The following is a 22148-nucleotide window of genomic DNA, read 5'->3' as shown; positions in this document are numbered from 1 at the left end:
CTAAATTCCAGAGCAAGATCCTGCTTAACTTCTACAGAGGAGCAATATTGTGCATACTGACTGGCATGGTTCATGCACAGCCCAGGACAGGAAGGCTCTACAGCGAGTGATTAAAACTGCCCAGAACATCACTGGTTCCCATCTACAGAGCACCAGTGACCTTGGTGAAGTGAGGTGTCTGCACAGAGCCCAAAGGATACTGAAAGACAGCAGACACTCCAGCCACAGTCTGTTCCAACCTGCTGCCATTTGGAAAAAGTATCTGCTGCCGAACCACCAGACTACAGAGCAGCTTTTTTCCCCAGGCTGTGAGACTCCTCAACTCCTCCTTCGACGCCAAAAAGATGTAGCAGGATTTAGGGTCAACTTTAATTTCATTTCTTCTTAAATCACATTTAAGAAAAATTACAAATAATTCTACCTTGTACCTTGTAAATACAGTATTAGTGTCAGAGCATTGCACAGTTGAATTATGGCGCTGATTACTGAACAGTATTGCGCAGTTAAAAATATTTAATATTTTTGTAACTTCAGGTTCATCATGAGTTGTGCACATCCACTAAAACTCTGCAGGAATTTACCAACAATTATCTAAAAGAAATAAATAAATGAAAACATACCTGCACACAACTGTCTCTATCTGCCCTAATTCTTGTATTCTACCTGGACATGATATCCTGTATCCTATCCACACATAGTCTCCGTCACCTTAATTCATGTTGACAGTTTCATACAATAAATTATTTTAAGCTTGAATGACTGTCTATAGTAATGTGTACACATACACTGGAGGCCTACAGGACATATCTATGATGAAATATTCATTACTTTTTTATGTCCTCAAATAACATTGGAAAAATGCTAGTGGTGGAAAGTAACTAAATACATTTACTTGAGTATATTACTTTATACTCCAGCTTTACTACGTTTCAAAGGGAAATATTGTACCTCATACTTTATTTCAGTTGTCTGACAGCTAGTTAGCTACTAGTTACTGTTTAGATTAAGATTTCACAAATCCGTAAATTTAATTTACTCTGATGAATAGACCGCTGATGCATCATACTGTAGGAATTAATTGTGTGCAGGCACAGTAAGTCCACTGGCCATACTGAAAAGAAAAAACAAAAAAAGTCATCATTGCTACTTCTGCTTCACTTTTGCTGGTAAAACATGAATGAATAAATAAATAAATCAATAATAAATAAAAACACAGACCTGCTGGACATGCTGGACCTATACATGCCTACATACATAAACCTGCAGTACCTATAGTGCCATTTCTTACAAAAAACAAGTTGCGTACTGGAATGGCTACTATTACGAGTGTTATTATTTATTTAGGTTACTTTTTGGTGTTTTCAATATGTCTGTGTTTATTGATATATTATTATTGTTACTTTACTAGTTTACATGTATTTATTATCATTATTAGTATTAGTATGGGAACACCCTGCTATTCTCAGCTGTCACCACTAGAAGCCGCTGGTGCCTCAAAGCAAATCCTCTACGAGTCAAAAAGCGTCTTGTCGCCATGGAAACTTATAAGTGAGCGCTTGGCGTTGAGTTAAAAAAAATGACTGAGTCAACGATAAGAGCTTTATATAGCAGAGCAGCCTCTTTAAATCTGAGCTCGAGGAAAATCAAGGCTGTTCCCAGGTGTGTTTCCAGACTAACAAACCTCTCTGTTCTCCTGCTCAACAACAACTCCATCAGCGCCCTGCCTGCCGAGCTGCTCTCCCTGCAACACGTGAGTGAGTCTGCTCCGTTTGTTTGCTCCAAGCTCATCTGTTTGCTGGAAATTTTCCAAGGCAACTCTTTAAATGTTTTACACACCACGCAGATTTGTGATTAAATACTTTCTCTTTTGCGATGCCTGCAAGCTGGCTGAGCTGAATTTGGGAAATAATGCCTTGAAGGAGGTCCCCGCTGTTCTGGGCCATCTGGAGTCCTTGAAGAAACTGTATCTGTTCAGCAACCAAATTACAGTAATGCCACCTGATGTGATAGGTAGGTTCTCACTGTTCTGCGTGATTAGCACCTTGGAAGATTTGTTAAAAAAGAAAACAAAGCTAAAATTATTGTCTTATTTATATTTCACAGATGGCTTACAAAACCTCATTGTGCTCAATCTGAACCACAACCAGATTCAAATACTTCCACCAGAGATTAAAAGGTACATTAATGACACCATGGTATCCTGCAGACAACTACTGTTTTGATATTTGTGTGTGTTAGGTTAACCCTTTGAAACCTGAGCAAACTGTCTTGATTTCTTTTGAAAACATGGGAAGACAGTAATGACCTACGGCAGAAAAAAATACCCACAAATCATCAACAAATTAGTAAGAAGTACAAGAAATTACCTTAAAATCTTTTTTTAAGTAAAAAAACAACAAACAAAAAACAAGGAAACAAACTTGAAAAAAGTGCTCTTAAAATTCTACTTTATATGACAATTTTAAATATGTAATTATGATTATTAGAAAGACTCCATAGGTGTTTCTTTTCTCCCTAGACATTCTCCCTAGCTTTAAAAAATATTTTTCTAAATCTACAAATTTCTTGCAATTGTGGAATATTTCTTGCCAAGTTGCTTAGTGCCTTTTTGCCCATGTTTTAAAAAGAAATTGCACCAATTTGCTAAGAGTTTGATGTTTGAAATGCTTGTGAAAGGTGTTTGAAAGCAGCACAAGAAAAGTAATGTTGCTCTAGGTTTCAAAGGGTTAAATTAACTATTGTTGATTGACAAAGGTCACAGGTTAAAGTGACAGTTCACCCCAAAATCAAATATACAAATTTTTCTTCTTACCTGTAGTGCTTTTTTATCAATCTAAATTGTTTTGGTGTAAGTTGCAAAATGTTGGAGATATCGACTGTAGAGATTTCTGCCTTCTCTTGAATATAATAGAACTAGATGGCACTTGGCTTGTTGTGCTCAAACCACCAAATAAAAAAAAAAAAAAAAAACATTTGAAAAACTCAACAGCAGTGTCTCTTTCCAGAAATCATGTCCCGATTATTAAAGATCATCCATAGACTTTGTTATTAGGAACTGTTTTCTTAAACCGATCTGCACCCATCAATCATATCACCGTGCAGAAAGATGCGTGCATCTACTGCTGGCTCAACTGACTCCACTCAGCTCGCTTGTGTTGTCACTACACTGGAAATTTTAACTTTGATACAGTACCTTAAAAGATTTGATATATGATGCCATTTTCGATATCAATGGGAAAAGCTGACATAAAATTGACGGCATATGGATTTTCATCAAAAGATAAATATAACAAGGCTATAACATCACAAGAAAAACTCTCTATTCTTGGCTTGTAGCAGTGACCCTCAGGATGACTGTAGTAAACATTGACAATAATTATAGTTAAATTAATTAAATTAAAAATGAATTAAAAAATATTCTTCTTGAGGTTGGGCATATGTTTAAAAGTCTCTGACATTGTCACACACCACAAGGCAGTAAAATGCATGTAGAAAACAAAACCATGCAATCTTCTTTGCTTCCTTTTTTTTCCACACATAAAATAATGGAAAAAGTAGATTAATGCTATTCTCATAGGCTATGACAAAACCCACAAGTTATCAACCGGAGTGAATGAGTCAATGGACAAAAAGACAGCACTGTGAATGAGTGAGGAGGCGGGGCACTGCAGGGGTGCATGTGTCAGCTCAGTGATGAAAAGAAAAGAGGGGTTCAGAAGGTATCAATAGTATCAATGTTTAGGAAAATTAGTGCTGAAGCCACTTCAGATATTCAGCATCGATATGTATTGATAAAATCAATATTTTTGATGATGCCATAAAGCTAACTACAAGCTACTATCTTGCACAGCCATAAGCATGAGCCTCTCTTCCATGAATAGATGCACGCTTCCTTCTGCAAGGGGATAGAGTTGGCAGGAAATGTATATTTTTCGTACTTTGAGCACCACAATCTGAGTGCCATCTAACTGCATTATGGTGGAAAGAAGGCAGACATCTCTCCAGCCAATTTCTCCAACCCTTGGCTACTCATATCAAAACAATCTACACTGATATTTAGCACTAGGTAAGAGGAAAATATGTATTTTTGATTTAAGGATGAACTATCCCTTTAAGATGAAAGTACTTATGTGTTAAAAAAAAAATTCCTGTCTTTTCCACTAGTTTGAGTAGGCTTCGACATCTCAGTGTGATGGACAATAAGCTGGAGGAGCTCCCTGCTGAGTTGGGCCATCTCACCAAGCTGTGTGAGCTAAATTTGACAACCAATAAATTGTCCTGGCTACCTCAGCAGCTGTACCAGTGTAAAGAACTAACCAAGCTGCATGTAGCCAGAAACAACCTGACCAGCCTACCAGAGGTGGGTATTCAGCCATGTTTTATAAAACTTTTTTATATCACAATGTGTCAGCTATAACCAAACACTTAACGTCACATTTCACACAGGGAATCAAGGCACTGGAAAAACTCCAAGTTCTTGATGTGGCTGGAAACAAGCTGTCCATGTTCCCTGTTGAGGTACAGTATACAGTATTAGCTAATTCAGCATCAAAGTGCTATGCCAAAATCTACAATATATGGAATCAAAACTGTATAACTTTTTCACTCTGTGCAGTTTCACCTGCTGCCCCTGAAGGAGCTCTACTATGAAGGCAACAGGTTTGTGCGCTGTGAGCCTATGTCATCAGTGCAGGATGCGCAGGTGCTGATGCTAAAGGTAAAGTGTCACTGATGTACAGCAAACAGAGCACTTATCATCCATATTTATCATCCACTGTGTAAGATATGTCACAATACCTCTTGGTATTTGTTAGGGCTTTTTCATCATTTTAAAATGTACAATACCAGTACTTCTACCGATACCAGCAGAGTATTTTATTGGATACACAATGTGAATGAAGTGGCGCATAGTATAGCCTTATATACTTTTAAATGTCTGGTGGCATCTTGGTCACTAGTGGCATCAAATACACCGTGCCTGACTTCACCACGCCACAGACAGTAAGTGTTGTAGTTGCTGCTGCTGGAGTGTGAGCTCTGTGCCATGGACAGTTGTGAGAGTCTCTCTGGCTGCATCCACACACAGTGACAGGGCTAAATGTAAGCATCACACAGCTACTGTTACTCAACAGTTACTAACAGGTTTAACGACAGACTTAAGCCATGTTGGGACCGTTTAACAGCTTGGTGTTGGATATTAGTTGCTGCTGCTCTGTCAGCTCAAGATAACTAGGCAGACGTTGACCTGACCGTTCATTAGGAGGAAAGATGCTTTGAAGCAACAAAAGTTTGTTGATCTGGTGGAGAGTTTGGACGGTACAGGATCAGACCCCTAGCATTGAGGGAGGCTGACTGGAGATATTTCAGTACTATTTTGTACTGGGTTATTTTGGTTGATAACTTAAAAGGTATTGAGTAGGGATACCCAGCCCTATGCATTGTATTGGTGTATCTGTTTCTCTTTATTATTGTTTCATCTTTGTTTTCCAGGAACTGGTTGCCAGATTTGTCTTGCGAGAAGACAGGAACAGGTCCTCTCTGGTCCACAAGATGCTTCCCCACTACCCATTACTGACTGCCCTGTTGGCCAACAGCAGCTGTTGTGCACTTTGCCTGGACCCCTTCCTCACCACCTGGCTGGAGTGTGTGCGTTTTATCAGTCTGAAGAAGGTTGGCTGAACTATCATGCCCTACTACCATTTCATTATGACAATGCGTAAAAAGATTGTCTAAAAGAGTAGGACTCTCTGGCACTGGGTAAATACAGGTTATGGGATAACTATGCAGCAGCACATGTAAATAAATGTGTTTTGTCATGTTTTATGTGTGTTTCAGGACATGAAAATGAGGAGTTCGAAGACTATTCCAGTGCGCACCCTTCTTTGTTCATACAGGTGCTTTAATACAGATGGACACTCCTACTATGGTGTTGCTACCAGATAAATATACAGTTTCATTAAAATATGCTATTCATGATCACTATCCCATCTATTCATTTTTTTTTTTTTTTACAAAAAAAATGTTAAGATGGATCTGCAATTTCACAAATTTTGCAATATACGTCACCAAGCAAATACATTTGTGGCAGTAGTGGTTGTACATGTTTAAGTATTAATATGAAGCTATGATTTGTGGTATATAAAGTTTTAGCCCTTCAAACATTTCACAGAAGCCAATACACTCTGTGGTCACTAGGTGGCATCCTATGAACACTGAAAATTGTTTATCTGGTTGGACTTGCTTTCATGCTTAACACAGGCTCCGTTGAGGATGCTGTGTGCTGACCATAGCCTTTATACAATTCACAGTAATAGAATAACATTGCAACATCTGGATACTAGATCTGTAAAAGGGTCTTTGTTCACTGATATGTACTTGTGCACTACTTAGACAAAACGCTTTTAGAAATAAGAAATACTTAGCCCTATACTGTATATAGTCATTTAAAGAAACCATAATATAATAGTAAAGGTATGTATGACAAACTACTTGCACTGTACTACAATATATAACCTACAAATATATAAGCAATAAGTGACATCCTGTTAAATAAATAAATACAAATATGTGAAACGTGAATACCTGCTGTTTTCTCACATAAGTTGCGGTGCAGTTGTATAATTTATAACTGACAACGCCTCATCATGAAGCCTACATGGAGGCGACAACATTAGAATTAATTTAATTTTAGTGATCAATAGGTTGAATCAACACTTCAACACTTAAACAGTTGAACAACAACTAAACACTATAAAGGTATGAAGTGTTGCAGGGCTGTTGTATTAGACTTATTTAGTTATAGCTTGGTGTACCTAATAAACTGGTAACTGAGTGTTTACAGCCAGATAAGCGCTGATGTCGTTTTAGTTATACCTGAATCAAAAATGTACTAAATTATAGTATCTTCTATACATATTTAGTTTATGCAAGTCTAGTGAGATCCTATTCTCTTGTCACTGCTGATCAAGCTATACTGAGACTCCATAGTTGCCCCATCTCTACCTCCATCTCCAGCCAGTGGCATCTGTTCCAACCTGCCAGACAAGAGAGAGATAGAGGGAGAGAGTGAGAGGGGGGAGAGGGAGAGAGAACTTCATTTCTAGCAAATTAATTTCCCATCCACGCCTCCAGAGCTTGCTAGCTCGCTCGCTGGCTGCTGCGGCCGCTGCTGCGTGTGTCTACTGAGTCGGAGCCTCATGCATAAGGCATCAGGTTTAATTGCAAACCCAGAAACTAATGACTTTGGACTGGTTAACAGCAGGGGAGCCATACATCTCGAGCAAACTGAATGAAAAATCAGCTCAGAGGAGAGAAAAAAAGGAGCCTAGCCCCTAATTGATGAATAATTGAAGCGGCGAGCTACAGGGCATAATTGTGACATTTTGTTTCAATCAATTTCCAAGTGGTGTGGGCGAAAGTGCACTTAAAGGGAAAAGGCAATGACAATGAATGGGAAAGAAAGAGAGAGAGATAGAGCAAGCGGCTGGTGATGGAAATGGACATTGGGTCTTCAGTCATTGCGGTGACATTTGCTGGGGCAAAAGCCCGGACTCATTCAAACACAAAATGACTTTTCTCTTTGTCTCCATCTCACTTTGTAAGCTTTCTGTCAAACTCCTGTCATGCCCCTGTTAGGTCACTTTTTCACTCCCAGCCAATGAATCCATATCCTTTCAAAATTACTCCTTTTGTTCATTTTCACTTACCTTATTCATTTTTAAAAAGTCAATTTCAAAGCCATACTGTCCATTTTACAGCACAGAAAAACTAAAAAGCGGCTGCCATCTGTTTAAGTGGATGTGTTTGTGTTTTCAGCAAAGGCTGAATTCCTTTTCCAGTCAGCTTGGAGTTAGAGTTTACTGTCAATTAAAATATAAGGGCATCTGGCCAAGTCAGCTAGTGTGGTGGAACTAAACACCACACCAGTCTGTCTTGGCCTCGTTGGCGTGGAGTGGACAAAGCCTCAGGGTCAGGCAGACAAAGAAAAGCAGTCGGGGCCACTGGAGCACAGCAACATCGAGGCTCATGCATCTGCCCTACATAGTATGGACTTTGGTTTAGTTTTCAATAGAGATTCAATGAATTTTGGCTGTACTTAGGGATGAGTGGTATGGCGAAAATCAGATATCACTATTTTTGTCCAAATACCTTGGTATCGACATTGCGTCAATAAAGTAGAGTTGACTATTGGTGCCTACTGCCTACACAAAATATTTAAACACTGTCATTTTAGATAAATAATCATTAGTTATGTGAAAAGACTAACTAATAGGGTAAAGGCAAATAATAGAACAGCTAACACAGTCAGGTAAGTTTAGAAAATGACATCACTTTACTGTAATGCAGCCTTTGAAACCAGGGAAAGACAACACTTACAATATTATGATATCCAAAATCTAAGACAACTTCTGATTTTATATCACAATACAGATATTATCAATACATTGCCCACCAATACTTTTAACGCATATGGGGGTGTTTTCTTTATACTATAGTATAAATGTCATGTCATAGATAAATAGATTTTTTTTTAAAATTGTGATATATCGCCTTGCATACAGTGTTGTAATACATCGCAATACATTGAATCATAAACCCTGTATTGTGATACATATTGTATTGACAAATTATTGCCAATATACTGATATGATATCCTCTAACCCAGCTATTGACAACAATCGCGTAACGGCAGTGGGATTTTTAGTTGTGCAAACATTGATCAACCAAATAGTTCTACATTATATGGGTGCGCGACATGGCCCAAAAATAATATCATGATTTTTCAGGGTATTTTTGTGATAATGATATTCTTGAAGATAAGTGTATAGTTAAGATATGATACAAGATAAGTGTATTGTTGAACATGTCAGCATACATGTAAGTTGGGCTTCAAATATTTAGTAAAAACTAAACAATAATTATTTTTCATTTCTTTAGTTTGTAAAAAAAAAAAAAAAAAACAACAGTAACTGGTAGCAGATATGCTCTTAGCCATGCTTGTTGCCATGTGTAATGCTATGAATGAATAGATATGGTACACCCCTATGAAATTATCCTTTATCAAACTAGATGGGCTGACATCATACAAGTCCAATTCAAGTTTATTATAAATACAGAAAACTTCACAGAAAACTTTCCTTGGTTGCATCACTACAGACTAAATTCTGCTGCCTCCAGCACTTGAAGAGAGCTGTATGTTCACACATCTACATTCAAACTTTTTAAAGACTTAATTACCATGACTTAGATTACACAGGCAGTTTTGTTCTGGGGGAAATTTTACCATAAATGATAAGAATTTCACTAAATATTCACAAGATTTACATAATGACTTCACAAATCTCAAAACTGTTTTAAAGGGGTGTATATGAACATAGCTGATAAATAGGTCATTCCAATCTGCTGGCACCATACTAATGGGTGAAAGGCCAACAGTGTGCGCCTTCTTGAAGGCAGCAGATGTTGGGTCCTGAAGCAGTGGAGGAGCAGCAGCAGCGGTGCCACTAGCTCAGTGGCCTCGGGACTTGTCTGTCAGTCGGTCTGGTGTCTGGTGTCAAGCTTTATGCACGTAATCATACATACACGCAGACCTCTTTTAAAGACATTGCAGAAAAGCAAACACAAACCACTACACCCACTCTGCACGGCTGACACATCATCAAGATAATTCTGGCCCTGTCGCTTTGTTTTCATCATGTAGCTTCACAAAACACATCGTCGCACCCCCACATGTGCACTTTTTCCATATCACTGAGCTGTCCCTTATGATTGCCACATTCAGAGACCCCCGTGCTTTTGTACGGAATATTTCTAAAAAAAAAAAATCACGCACAGCTTGATTGACGTCTATGGAAATGAGGAGGTTGCATCCTCAAAGGAGACACCATACGGATGGGAGCAGCACACTGATGAGAGGCATCTACAAAAGGCGCTTGTAAATTCCTGACATGCCTAGCATATGTTAATGAGCCATTCTCTCGCTCTGATATAATTACTGCGAGGGGATAGTGCCTTTGGTGGAAATATCTGTCTCGCATGGCATGGCTACCTCATGGGGGTGAAAAAAAGTAAAGAATGACAAAGTAGCAGGTGCATAAATTCTCATTTACCATGCTTGGAGGTAAAGAGAGTGATGTTGGCAAATTCACTCAGGATGATATATTGGGGAGAAGGCACCTTGGGTTCATTACATACCTCCTTTGTTAAAGCGCCTTCTGCAGTCTTGTATCGTTTGTTAGAGGGTATTTAGTCTGTCTTGTCATTTGGAGCACTTACTTAGGATGTCTTTCGAGGAGCCTCTGGCTGCTTGAGCTCACATTGCATCTTGTGGCTACAAAGACGAGATATGTTGGCTAAAAACAAAACATGGATTGTTGTATGCATGCTTTTATTGTAAAGAATACAATGAAAATGTGTGTGTTTGCCACTGAAGGTCATATGCAGCCTTTACTCTGTACTTATGACTGAATTTTTGATTAAATTCTACTCCCTGCATTATCCATAGTCCTGCGTTAAGGCATCATATAGAATTTTTATGGTTATCTGTGGTTGCATATGAATCCACACTATTATTACACTTAAACAAGTATGTGCAACTGATCCTCGTAACAAACCAGCTTGACATCCCCACTGCAACACTGCAGCATGATTAGTCATTCTCAGAGATCCGTCAAAGCCATGATTGCAGTCTTCCCCTCAGAAAAATGATTTGACAGCGGCCCACCCTGATTTCTCCTCTTCTCTCCTCGGGGCAACAGCAGAGGTGCTATTAAAATGAGTAGCATTGATTGCTGAATTAGGGAGCTTGTGACTGGAGAGAGAGGAAAAACAGCCATTCGATAGTAAGCGGTAGGCCAGTGTCATAGCCAGGAGTGTGCGCCACTCCAATCAGTAGAATCTATTGTCGTGCATCGCTGCCCATGACAGATCTTGGTATCGAGCCACTGGCAGAGTACCAGGGTATTGTCTGCTTGACGGCTGCACAATCAATTCTGTTGTGTTGCTAACAATTGCGGACACTAGGGGGCAGTGTGATTCTCTGCTGGCTCTCAAGCAGAGGAGGAGAGAGAGATGCACTGATGCACGGCAAACTGAGACATGCCTGATGAATCTAAGAGATAGAGCAGCTAATAAAAGCAAGAACAATGAGCTGTTATTGGAATTCAAAGCTTAATTGAAATCCAAGCATCAGATCAGAGCATTGTAACTCATGTGTGACTACTGAATCTAAAAAGTGCAACCAAATGTGAGAAAAGTGGAAAGTTTGCTTGCACTCATTGACGCATATCAATGGAAAAAGACATGACAAAGACACCAGATGTACAAGACAATAACTGCACTGTCTCTTTATCGAAATCAACACAATTGAACAAAAGAGCATCCTTGACATAGATTAAAAGGTGGGAAAAATAATCTAGATTTGATGCATGCTTGATGCTGCAAAACAAAGCAACCCAGATGTACCAGTCTAATAACCCGGCTTCCTGCGAGTCTCCTTTCTTCTTTTTCACACCACGACATAATATATAAATAACAGTTGGAATACGAGCAAGTAAACTGTGTCCTTTGAGGTTACAAAGAAGCAATGCCATTACTGAGCCATCCCTCATTAGGGGGAGTTTTGAGACAAGAGCCTGGCCGTCAGGCCAGCAACCTCTCTCTGGCAGTTCTGGGTCAGCACCAACCATGCTGCGAAAACACCATTACCACGCTGCATTTGGCGAAGAAATAAGACAAAAAACAGTGCTGGAACTTCAAAAGAACAAATAAATCTTTAATCTTGAATGCCTTTGAATCTCTTCGAAAGTTTCCTTGGGTTTGGTAATGACAAGGACCGTGGAGAGGGATGAAGAATCTGTGTTTCTGTTTGTTCGAGAAAAAGCGACTGTTTATTTATTAGGGGAACAGAACTGGAGGGAAAATCGGGCTGAAAGAGATAGATGCTGCATTATATCTTTTGATGTTGCTTCTGATAGTTCACTCAGTAGGATGCAATGTGGTATTCTATGATGTGTGTGTTCTGATGCTTTCATTCTCCACAAATAATTCTTTATTGCGTGGTATTCATTTCTATTACGCTACGGTTTTATAACACTGTAGTTGACTTCTTAATTAGAAAATGCAAATCATCTGACTCACATGCATGCAAGAGTATTTCACACTTTTTTATACCTTATTTGATTCATTATTCAAAACAACCTGGCACATGAATTCAGCCTGTCAGATACGCAGGGGCGAACCTGCTGAGTCGACCCTACGAAGTCTTTCAGTTCCAGGCCCGCTCTACTCTATCACCAAAATGATTGACGGCGCACAATCTCAAAACCCAGTTTGAGGTCAAGTGATGGCCATTGGAGCATGCCCAGTATAGCAGAGCAGCAGGCGGGTGGGACACCAGGTAGCAGCATCTGGTCTCCGGGTTTTTCTAGAACACACACTGCCTGTGGCGCTGCAGGCTTGGCTGGCCGAACATCTGTCTGCGATGTGCAGGCCGGCTGGATGAGCAGACCCACAACCCAGCCAAGCAGCCAAATGAACGTCCTGCACAAGTGAACGTCCTTCAGGAATATGTGGGTTAATATCTCTGTTATCTCGATCTGACTCTACTCATTCCACTCGGCTGCAGCCGCTGTTTGTTCCTCATTCTGTATCAATTCCTTCACATAAAAACCACAACATCTAAAGTTCCATGTTTATTAATGCTTCATTTCTTGTGAGGCAAATGTTTTTCTTCAACATCACACAATGCACAAAGTAGCTGTTCCCTCCAGTGACAAAACTGAAACTACAATGATATGTTGTGCATATTTCAACGGCATATTTGTCTTTGTTGTTACAGTAGGATGCCGTGTATGTTCTTAAGTTGTGACAGTCAATGCTGAAAATGAAAAAAGGTAATTTGTTGCTCAGCTGTATTTTCTAACCCTCTGGCCAATATGTTTGCCATTTCAAGCACACTTGCTTTGGTAAACAGAGACATGACAGGAATGAATTTCCCCGGCACAGTGAATGAGGACACAGACACTATGCATGCATACATACTTGAGAATGCATATTCTAACACGTTCTTTGGACGTGTAATTGAACAGGAGTCTACAACTATGCTAGCAGCTCTGCAAGGCTTCACTTTGGCACAGTGGTGAGTTAAACTAAATGCCAACATCAGTAAAGTAACAAGCTCCAAATGACAACATGCTTATGTTTAGCAGGTATTTTTTTTACCATGTTAAGCATCTATTTTTTTATGTGTAAGCAAGCTAAATAACACTTAATACAAAGTAATGCTAAGGCTGATAGGATGTTTTACAGATATTTAAAAATCCAAGCTAGAATAAATGTTGGCATTGTGCGTTTATTGTACGGATGTGTTACATTAGTACATTTTATATGTTAACTTTGTATGTTTCTTTTGCAGTGGATATGTTCTCTCAACTCTAATTCTTTATGTTCTAATTTTTTTATTTGACGTGACAACGCTATGGTTAATGTGGTTTGATTAAGTACAGAAACCACTTGGTAAACGTTGGGAATACATTGCATGTTGGCTTAAGATACCTGATTTTGTTCAATAAAAATAAACAAGGCTGGAAATGTTTCCACATCTTGTTAAAGCTTACCTCGCAATCGTCTTGCATGGTGTCACACCATCCACCATCTTCTAGTTCTTCGGATGAGAATATTAGTTCATGTACATATAATCTGTACTACGTCACTTTAGAAATGATATGATACGGATGAAATGTAAAGAGAGCTACTAAACTTTTGTCTTTTTTTCTTTCTTGTAAAAACCTTTTGTTTGTCTTTTTGTATCATTATGTGTTTTGCTGGTCCATGAACTCTGCATGAGTTCTTTTTTTTCCCCCTCAGCAGCAGTTTGTGACTCGCTGGGTGGATAATTGAGCCACCAATCCGTTCACAGCTGACCAGATCAGATCGATGAATGAGAGAAGCAGCTGCTGTAAGTGAATGTAAACTTTTAGACCCAGCAGAATGAACAGTTAAGTCTCTACTGTGCCATCTCTGCCCCCAGTGCACTCTGTGGTTCGACAGTGTGATGCTGTTAATATACTAGTATATACACTCCAATAGTGCTCCTAATGAACTGTCCAGCTCCAAAAATAAAAAATCTATTTGTGGTGGCAGATGTTGTAATCGTGGCGGATTGCCTCAAATATTCAAAAGTGTGGGAAATCCTGTTGTCATAAAACAAAGAATTGAACAAATAAAGATCACATCGTAATAAAAGTTAAGAGAACAACAAAGTCGTTAAAATTAATCCCAAGAGGGATGTGAATGCCACATTTCAAGGCAATCCATCCAATAGTTGTAGCTACATGTAACTCATTAACAAAAATCTCAACCTAGTGGCGGCACTATAGGACAGGTCAGGGCTTACTGAAGTCAGCGGGATTCCTCCCCAGGGGACCAGAATGACTGTACAAAATTTCATGGCATCTTGTCTGATAGCTGCGGAGTTATTTCAGTCTGTGGTGAACTAACCAATAGAACAACAAAAACAAAGTTAAAGCCGCCCTCAGCTCACTCCACATGTTTTAAATACCACAATCATTTTTTAATGGTTCTACCTCCCTGTCCATCTTTTATATACACTCTCAACAGACTTAAAATTCATAGGTTACAGCAGCGTAGGTAGAGAAAAGAGTTTATTATTTCTGTGTTCAGAATGACAAGGACCTGCTGTGAATCAAGAGGCAGCAATCGTAACCTTGCCAGGATAATTGGAGAAACTTTGCAGCCACTGTCATGTCAATCAAGCATTCATGCGCTGTCTCCCTGTGAAGAGGGGTAAACATTTCCAAGATAATTAGGAGAGAGTTCAATTTGACAAAAGGCAACCGTTTGCATGCGGTTTTAATGAATCCAAAACATTCTGTATGGGACGTTGCTTTTGTGTAATTAGCACATGTTGAATTTCAGAAAAAAAATTGTTAGTGCCCTCGAGAGAAGCCACAATTGCTTTTAACATTGTAGCACAGTTGCATTTGTAGCTTAATAAATGCAAAATTAAGCTTACTTTTTTCCTTGTTCCCATATTTTTTTAGCTGACTAACGCCAATAGGAGTGAAAACAACAAAAAAATAACAACACTTCACACAGCTTAGACCTACAGAAAAGAGCAGCATGATACATCGTGCACGCTTGCCCCCCTTCCAGTCCAGCCTTGCCGACACCAGATGGCCGTCTCTCCCACAATGCCATGCGGTCGCAGATGCCAACAGAAGAGGTGACAAACACTCTGCAGGTGTCTGTCCCTCTGCGTCCGCGGTGTGTGCGCGCGTTTGTGTGTGCGACTGGGGACAAAGAGCATCGTTCTTGCAGGGAGAGGAGAGTGTAATTGATAGCAGAGGACAACCTGCAGGAGGGAAGTGCCATCATATGCTAAATGGATGGGCTGGCACCAACCGGCACAAACTGTTGGGACAGATGCAGTCGAAGTCAACATTACTCATCATGGAATCTTATGTGAGTATGTCGAGAGTCTTGTTTCCTAACAAACAAACAGTGTAGAGTTGTTCCCAAAAGCACTGAGATCTGAACATCTTTGTGCAATAATGCCATTTCCAATGTAGTGCTGTAAAAATATCACATTTCTTTGCAGCGTCCATAACACTGCAAGCAGCATATATCCTGTATCACTGCGTTATTTCATGCTGCAATAAGGGAGTGCTTTTGGCTGCACTGCAATCTGTTCCCTTTCCCTGTGTGTTGGCCAGGCCAGGTGTGGTGGTTGGCAGGGGCTAGCAGAGCCAGGTGAGCAAGCTGCTGGCCAGGTGCCCTCCAGAGGCTCACTAGACTGACCAGATACCAGATGGCTGTGGAGCACCAGCAGGCAGGCGAGTACACCAACACACACACGAGAGCACACAGTTACTCATGCAAGTCGACTGTCTCGCACATACTTTATATACGCACATGCAGACACTCTGCTGTGTGCCATAAAAAGGAGAGCATTAGGAAACATAGCAGCCCTCCAGTGAGTTTCGCATGGAAATGCTTAATGTGTTTTTACTATACTTCTCTCCCAGCGGCGGAGGCAGAAGTCATGCACAACACAGCGATATACAACTCGCTCCACCTCAGAGCTCACATAAATGTCACTCAAAGTCTAAAGCTTGAGTAGATCAGGATGAATTTTCACGAGTTTATAGGACTCTATTTTTGCTGCTTAAACAAATACTTTGGCATGTGAGTTGAGCTACTAATGGAAACTTTGGCCCAAAGTTTGAGGAGATATCACAAACAAAGAAATTGCGCTTTTCCAAAAATATGGGTCTATTAACAATTGAGCTGTAAGTGTATGAAGCATGACCTAATACACATTGAGGTTTGCTTCATTTTTTATTTGCTGTTCCTGAAGATTTCTAAGCAAACTGAGTGTTTCCAAGCTGCCTGAGCATTTTTTTTTTACCTGCTGCTACAAAGTTACTGAGAAGTGAGTCTAGCTACAAGTCACATTTTTTCATCATATAAAAGTTCTCAGAGCACAGTATTTGCATACTAGTAGTTCATCATAACTAGCCTTGCAGCTCCTCTGTTTCCACACAGTCGCCCACACGGTTAGTGCTTTGGATCCAGGGGTTGCTAATCTAGAGCTTTGAATCTCAGCCCAAACCCGATTAGCCTGACTCTCTGGGTTTGGCTTGATTCAGGATCTAATTCCCTCTTGCTTAAATTAGGTCAGGTTTAATTTTATTCATCATTTCCCCCCCAAAAATTGGAACACTATTTATTTGATTGCATTAATTTAAAATTAATCAAATGGTACTTTGAATTAATCTGTGGAATTCTTCATCTGATGTTACCCAACTCTTTCCTGTAATCAGAACATTGAGGAAAATCTACAGTTCTTCCCAAAATCAAAAATACATACATTTTTTCTTTCTCCTGTTTTCTATTTATCAGTGTAGATTGTTTTTGGTTTGAATTCCCAAGTGTTGGAGATATGAGCCGTAAATATGTCTGCTTTCTCTCCAATATAAAGGAACTAAATGGCACTCGTCAACTAAATGGCAAAAACACCAACAGAGCACTTGTGCTCGTGACAGCGCGCAGCCCATTGATCTGATCAGCTCTAACCGGATCAACTGATCAATTGTTAACACCCCGACTCAAACTGCTGCTGAGGGGATGAAAGTGACTCATGATGAGTTTTGCCTGCAATGCATTCACTGATTTGGAAAAATGTCCAAATTTAAAGATGGGGCATAGAATTAAAAAAAAGGGAGACACACACACACACACACAAAAAAAAAAAATTATAAATACATGGGAATTTAAAAAATGGCTCTTACCTAACAAGGTTATTTTTAAAATTTTCCTTTATAATGACAAAAAAGGGAAACAAGGATAAAGTAATATTAGAAATTCAGTTCAGGGAAGATAAAATAGAATCCACACCAGGTCAAGTAGGGTTATTTCAGTGCACACCTTTAACATTTTAATATATTCCATTTATTCTTCTACCCTTGCTGGTATTCTATCTGACAAGACCTGGCAGCTTTTGAAGCTAATACCACGGCTATACTTTTACAGGCTAATACAGTCTCAAGAACCTGTTTAAACTCTGAACAAATCCCATCTAGGCTCACAGTAGCAGCCAATTGCCTGCATTAACGCAGCAGTGTCTGGGGCCCGAAACATCGTATAGCTAGTTGTAATACATATATGCAGTGTATAATATCCAACCCCCATACAGAAACAATGACAGCCATTTCTTCCACATTAACTGACGGTTCATAAATCACACTTGTGGGCCTGGCCGGGAGAAGACGGATCGGCCCTCTGTAAATATTTATTCAGCATCTCTATAATTAAACAGAGCCAATGCATCATGTCAGGCATACATGTCTGATGACGGCGGCTCACACACAGCGCTGAATAATACAGTGTGGAACAGCTTGGTCAAACATTTGTTGTAGATCTGAGAGAGAGAGACAGCCAGACACAGAGAGAGAGGGAGAAATGAACTGACGAAGGATAGATTAATCTGGCATGTTAGAATAGTAAAAGATGGACTTCTAAATGCAAGATGTCACTTGACAAAGAGTGATAGGAGAGAAGAAATCAAAAGATGGAATGATAAATACAAGATGATGCAGGAGAGAGAAGAAGGAGTGAGAAGGATGAGCAGAAAGGAAAGATGAATCCAAGATGTACGAGGAAAGAAACAGAGCGAGAGAGAGACAGTGGGACGGATGGAGGAAATTGTTTCATGATGGTCTCTCAGTAGCTATTTGACCTAAAATAGCCCTGTCCTACATCAACCTAAAGGGGATGAGCTGGAGGATTCACTGGGATCTAATCTACCTCATTCTCTGGATATTACCAATAGGGGGAAAAGTTAAAGTTGTACACTGAAGTTTTCTTAAGTGATGATAAAACCATGACAGCAGTACATTGTGTGGGTGTGCGTGGGAGGCAGAAGTGGAAAAGTTCTCTGACTTGGTCGAGATATATTGTGAGTGTGATTAAAAGGAACTTTCAGGCAAAAAAAGTTTAGCAATTCTTAGCTGGCCTAGTCATACAAAGAGTAACTGAGTGTCTGGAGAAGCTGTGGAGTTCAAAGTAGAGATAGACTGACTAATTGGGCTGATACTGATCTACGTCTTTGGTTGAAAATAGACAGACTCCCTTGCAGTACGGAACTCCTTCAAATGAAAAAATTAAAACTTTTCCTTTGGTCTTGTTATGATGTCAGAGTGAGCCATCTGTGTAAGCTAGGCTCAAGCCTTATACCCACTGCTCAAAAAACCCACTAACACCAGCTAATATCTGGCTTTTTAATGCAATGGGAATGCATAAGATTGGCATTTACACCCGGGTCAAATGACTCTACAGTAGACACAGGTTTTTATCGGCTCTGGCACGCAACACCCAGGTGAACACGCTAAATTCAGCTCACACCTGTTATGAACATGTCGGTACAAATACACACACCGTAACAGTCTTACAACAGGACACATCAAAAGGTTAATGAGGTCACTCATCATGTGTAAAGATTACTTGCAGGTCTCACTGTTTTTTTTTTTTTAATAAAAGATAAACTATGAAGGCTAATTTGACCTGCTAATACTATCTGTTCGGTTAAAAACTCTGTAGTCAGACACACTACTTAAAAGTTCAATATGTAACTCTGGAGAAAGATAGTTGATTGTTGAGTCTCACTCCTTGGTCGTCAAATACTGATGCTCTGAGTTGGTGGTTTGGTCAAATTATCAACCCAAAGTGAGGGTATTTAAGAACCTGTGATTGTCCACACAGCAACTTTAATATACCAAGTGCTGCCAGTGAGTTTTGATCAATGCAGGGCACAACACATCCTCTAAAAACCAAACTCAGCAACAAGCCTTGATGTATTAGTTTGATGTAGACATTAATTGATCCATTTAATTTATTAGTCTCTACAGACAAATTTGTCTTGGACCTTCGAGAGTGCTGTCATTTCATTCCACAGCATGACACAAACAGTTCATATCCCCTACAGAAATCATCTAATGTACATTAACTATAGCTCGCCATGACCGGATTCCTCATTAAGATGCAGTGCTCTGTAAAAAACACTTAAGCACCTACTACACTAAGTTTCAATCATGACTGACATTACATTACTGAGTATTTAAGTTTAGGTCTACTTTAGGTTTAACCCTGTTTCTGTGAGTACAAATATCTTCTGCTGCTATTCACACATCCTCTCGTCTCTGTCTGTGTGCAGTTTCCTTATTAGTATGCCGATTGTGTCTGGATTTGAATCCATATGGGAGCTGCCATTTCCGATCTGAGACATTTCACGCAGATATAGAACAACGTTGCAACCTCCCCCTAGTCTCCAGACAACCAGCCCCGGACAATCTTCATCCATCTTCCTTCCCTCTCACACCAATCAAATTTGTGTGCCATGGGACAGCAAAGAAGTCCCATGTATATTTCAGCAAAATATCTCATCCAATCTGCATTGCAAAACTCACAGAAATGTGACATTTAGAATGAAAAATTGATTTCACAAACAAACTATTCACCAGTAAAATAGCTTTTAATCAAGATGATGGCTTGATGTGCCTGCGGTGCTTCTATCGAATATTAATGTTTTTATTTATACATAGCATTGGAATAAATTTTATATTGTCCACAGGGACGACCTTGTGATGTGATAAATATTCCATTGGTCCTGTCATGCTTTCTTCAACTTTCCTAAACTCATTAATATGAAAACTTTATTTCCGACAAACAGGACAAACACAATACGTAAAATAGCACACTGGAGAAATATTGAGAACTCAGTAATATAGGTGCTGTTAATGCATTTCTCTTAAGGACAGTGGGAAATTAATAAGGCGTACTTTGAAAAAATGTCTATTTTTATATATGATTAAAAATAAAGTTAGGTGGGTTTTAAAAGTGTTTATATGTGTATATCGATAAGCAATAAAGCTATTGAAAATCTGGCAATTATTTTGGACTAAATCTGTTAAATTATGATAAAAAAGTGTTTAAATAATGTAGAATAATATCTGTATGTGTCAACTCAACAAACACAACATGAACATTGTGTTTTAATCGCTACTAATTTCAATCATGTTTCCTGTTGATGAACTTTATCAAGTTTATTGGTCAAGTTCAAGCAGCAATCTCCGCGGCTGAAAAATAAAGCCAAAGCCAAAGTGTGAAAAACTGCAGTTCCTCTAATGGCCACTTAAGGCTGGCTCCAGAACAAAGTCAGTCTCCTTAGACCCCTGTGTTAAAATCCCCAACTTTACAGCAGAAATTAAAATGTTAACAGCCCGCAACAAAAATGGTTTTGATCTCTACGGCTAATTTCCAGATTCATGGCAACTGCACAGGGAGTGAATTTATTTATAACTCACTCCCACTTACATTTTATTAAGACTTGAAGTTAAGCATAATTAAGGAGGGGTTGCCTTTAATGACAGGCTATTTGCGAGGCATAGCTACAGTCTATCGCTCATCCACAGCTCCCGTCTCTCATCCAAATAAGGACACTTCTGGCTTGAACAAATCAAGATAGTGATGGCCAAAATGCCAGACTAAAGGCTTCAAATATGAGTCCAAAAACACATGGGTGACACCATGGTGACTCTGTCAATCATTTCTACCAAACCTCACTTGACGATCATGAATTTTAGTTTGGTCATCCCTCCCTCACTCCCAAACCAGGGCCGCAACCAACAATTATTTTCATTGCTGATTAATCTTTCTATTTTTGTCTTGATTAATTGATTAGCTCTTTGGTCTATAAATTGTCAAAAACTGGTGAAAAATGTTAATCAGTGTTTCCTTAAACCCAGGATGACCTCTTCAAAGGTCAAAAACAAATATATTCAGTTTACTGTCACAGATGAGTAAAGAAACCACAAAATATTCACATTTAAGAATGCAGATCAGAATATAAGCCTTAAAAATGTACTAAAACTGATTAATCGAATTAGTTGGCAACTAACTGATTAATCGTTGAAGTCCTTACGCAGACTGGAGGTGAATACTAACTTCTTAAATGATTATTTTTGGGGCTTTTTGGCCTTTATTTGATGGGAAAGGTATAGTGTGAAAGGGAAAGAGTGGGGATGACATGCAGCAAAGGGCCATGGAGGATAACTAAGCCCACAGCTGCTGCAGCAAAGACATAGCCTTTGTACATGGGGCGGCTGCTCTACCAGGTGAGCTACAGGGCGCCCCAATACTGACTTCTTTACATGTATTAGCGTATTCTAATTTAACGCACCCTTGATAGTCATGACATCTCAAGCTCATGACATTCATTTAGGATTAAAGACCACCTTTAAAAACAGGGCTGATGTAGCAGCACCAACCCAAAGATATATCATTCAGTTTTATCCACAACCCAACCCTCCTCCCACATTTGAAAACTCCAGCAACCCCCCATTGCACGCACGCACACACACACACACACACACACACACACACACACACACACACACACACACACACACACACACACACACACACACACACACACATCTCACATGCCTCCTCAGAGAGATGGATGGCATGCATTCCCATCCCTCTCCTAGGCCAGCATCCAGGTGCACAACAGCTGGGGAAGCCAGGGGGAGGGTGCTGGGTAAGGGAGGGAGGGATGGGGGAGACAGAGG

The 22148-nt window shown here is 39.6% G+C and overlaps 2 protein-coding genes across 2 annotated transcripts in view; one reads left to right on the top strand and one right to left on the bottom strand.

The window, feature by feature from the left end:
• Positions 1-22148, bottom strand: part of rab5aa (RAB5A, member RAS oncogene family, a) — a 51858-nt gene that overhangs the window by 18077 nt on the left and 11633 nt on the right. The gene's annotated exons all lie outside the window — the stretch shown is intronic.
• lrrc69 (leucine rich repeat containing 69) lies at positions 1539-6493 on the top strand. Its single transcript, XM_042506020.2, has 8 exons — positions 1539-1750; positions 1884-2010; positions 2104-2176; positions 4165-4360; positions 4447-4518; positions 4616-4717; positions 5491-5670; positions 5836-6493. The coding sequence occupies exons 1-8, from the start codon at positions 1577-1579 to the stop codon at positions 5941-5943; spliced, it is 1032 nt and encodes a 343-aa protein (XP_042361954.1). The 5' UTR covers positions 1539-1576; the 3' UTR covers positions 5944-6493.

The sequence above is a fragment of the Plectropomus leopardus genome, chromosome 17, assembly GCF_026936395.1.
Source record: "Plectropomus leopardus strain MGB_pleo_1.0 chromosome 17, ASM2693639v1, whole genome shotgun sequence".
NCBI classification, from domain to species: domain Eukaryota; kingdom Metazoa; phylum Chordata; class Actinopteri; order Perciformes; family Serranidae; genus Plectropomus; species Plectropomus leopardus.
This window is presented reverse-complemented; position numbering and strand designations above follow the sequence as displayed.

What these genes read in the sequence shown, in the direction of transcription:
- lrrc69 (XM_042506020.2), top strand. Translation starts at nt 1,577, where the DNA reads ATGACTGAGTCAACGATAAGAGCTTTATATAGCAGAGCAGCCTCTTTA. An exon ending in ACCTGACCAGCCTACCAGAG is followed by an intron (nt 4,361 to 4,446) that starts GTGGGTATTCAG and finishes CATTTCACACAG; the next exon opens with GGAATCAAGGCACTGGAAAA. An exon ending in CGCAGGTGCTGATGCTAAAG is followed by an intron (nt 4,718 to 5,490) that starts GTAAAGTGTCAC and finishes TTTGTTTTCCAG; the next exon opens with GAACTGGTTGCCAGATTTGT.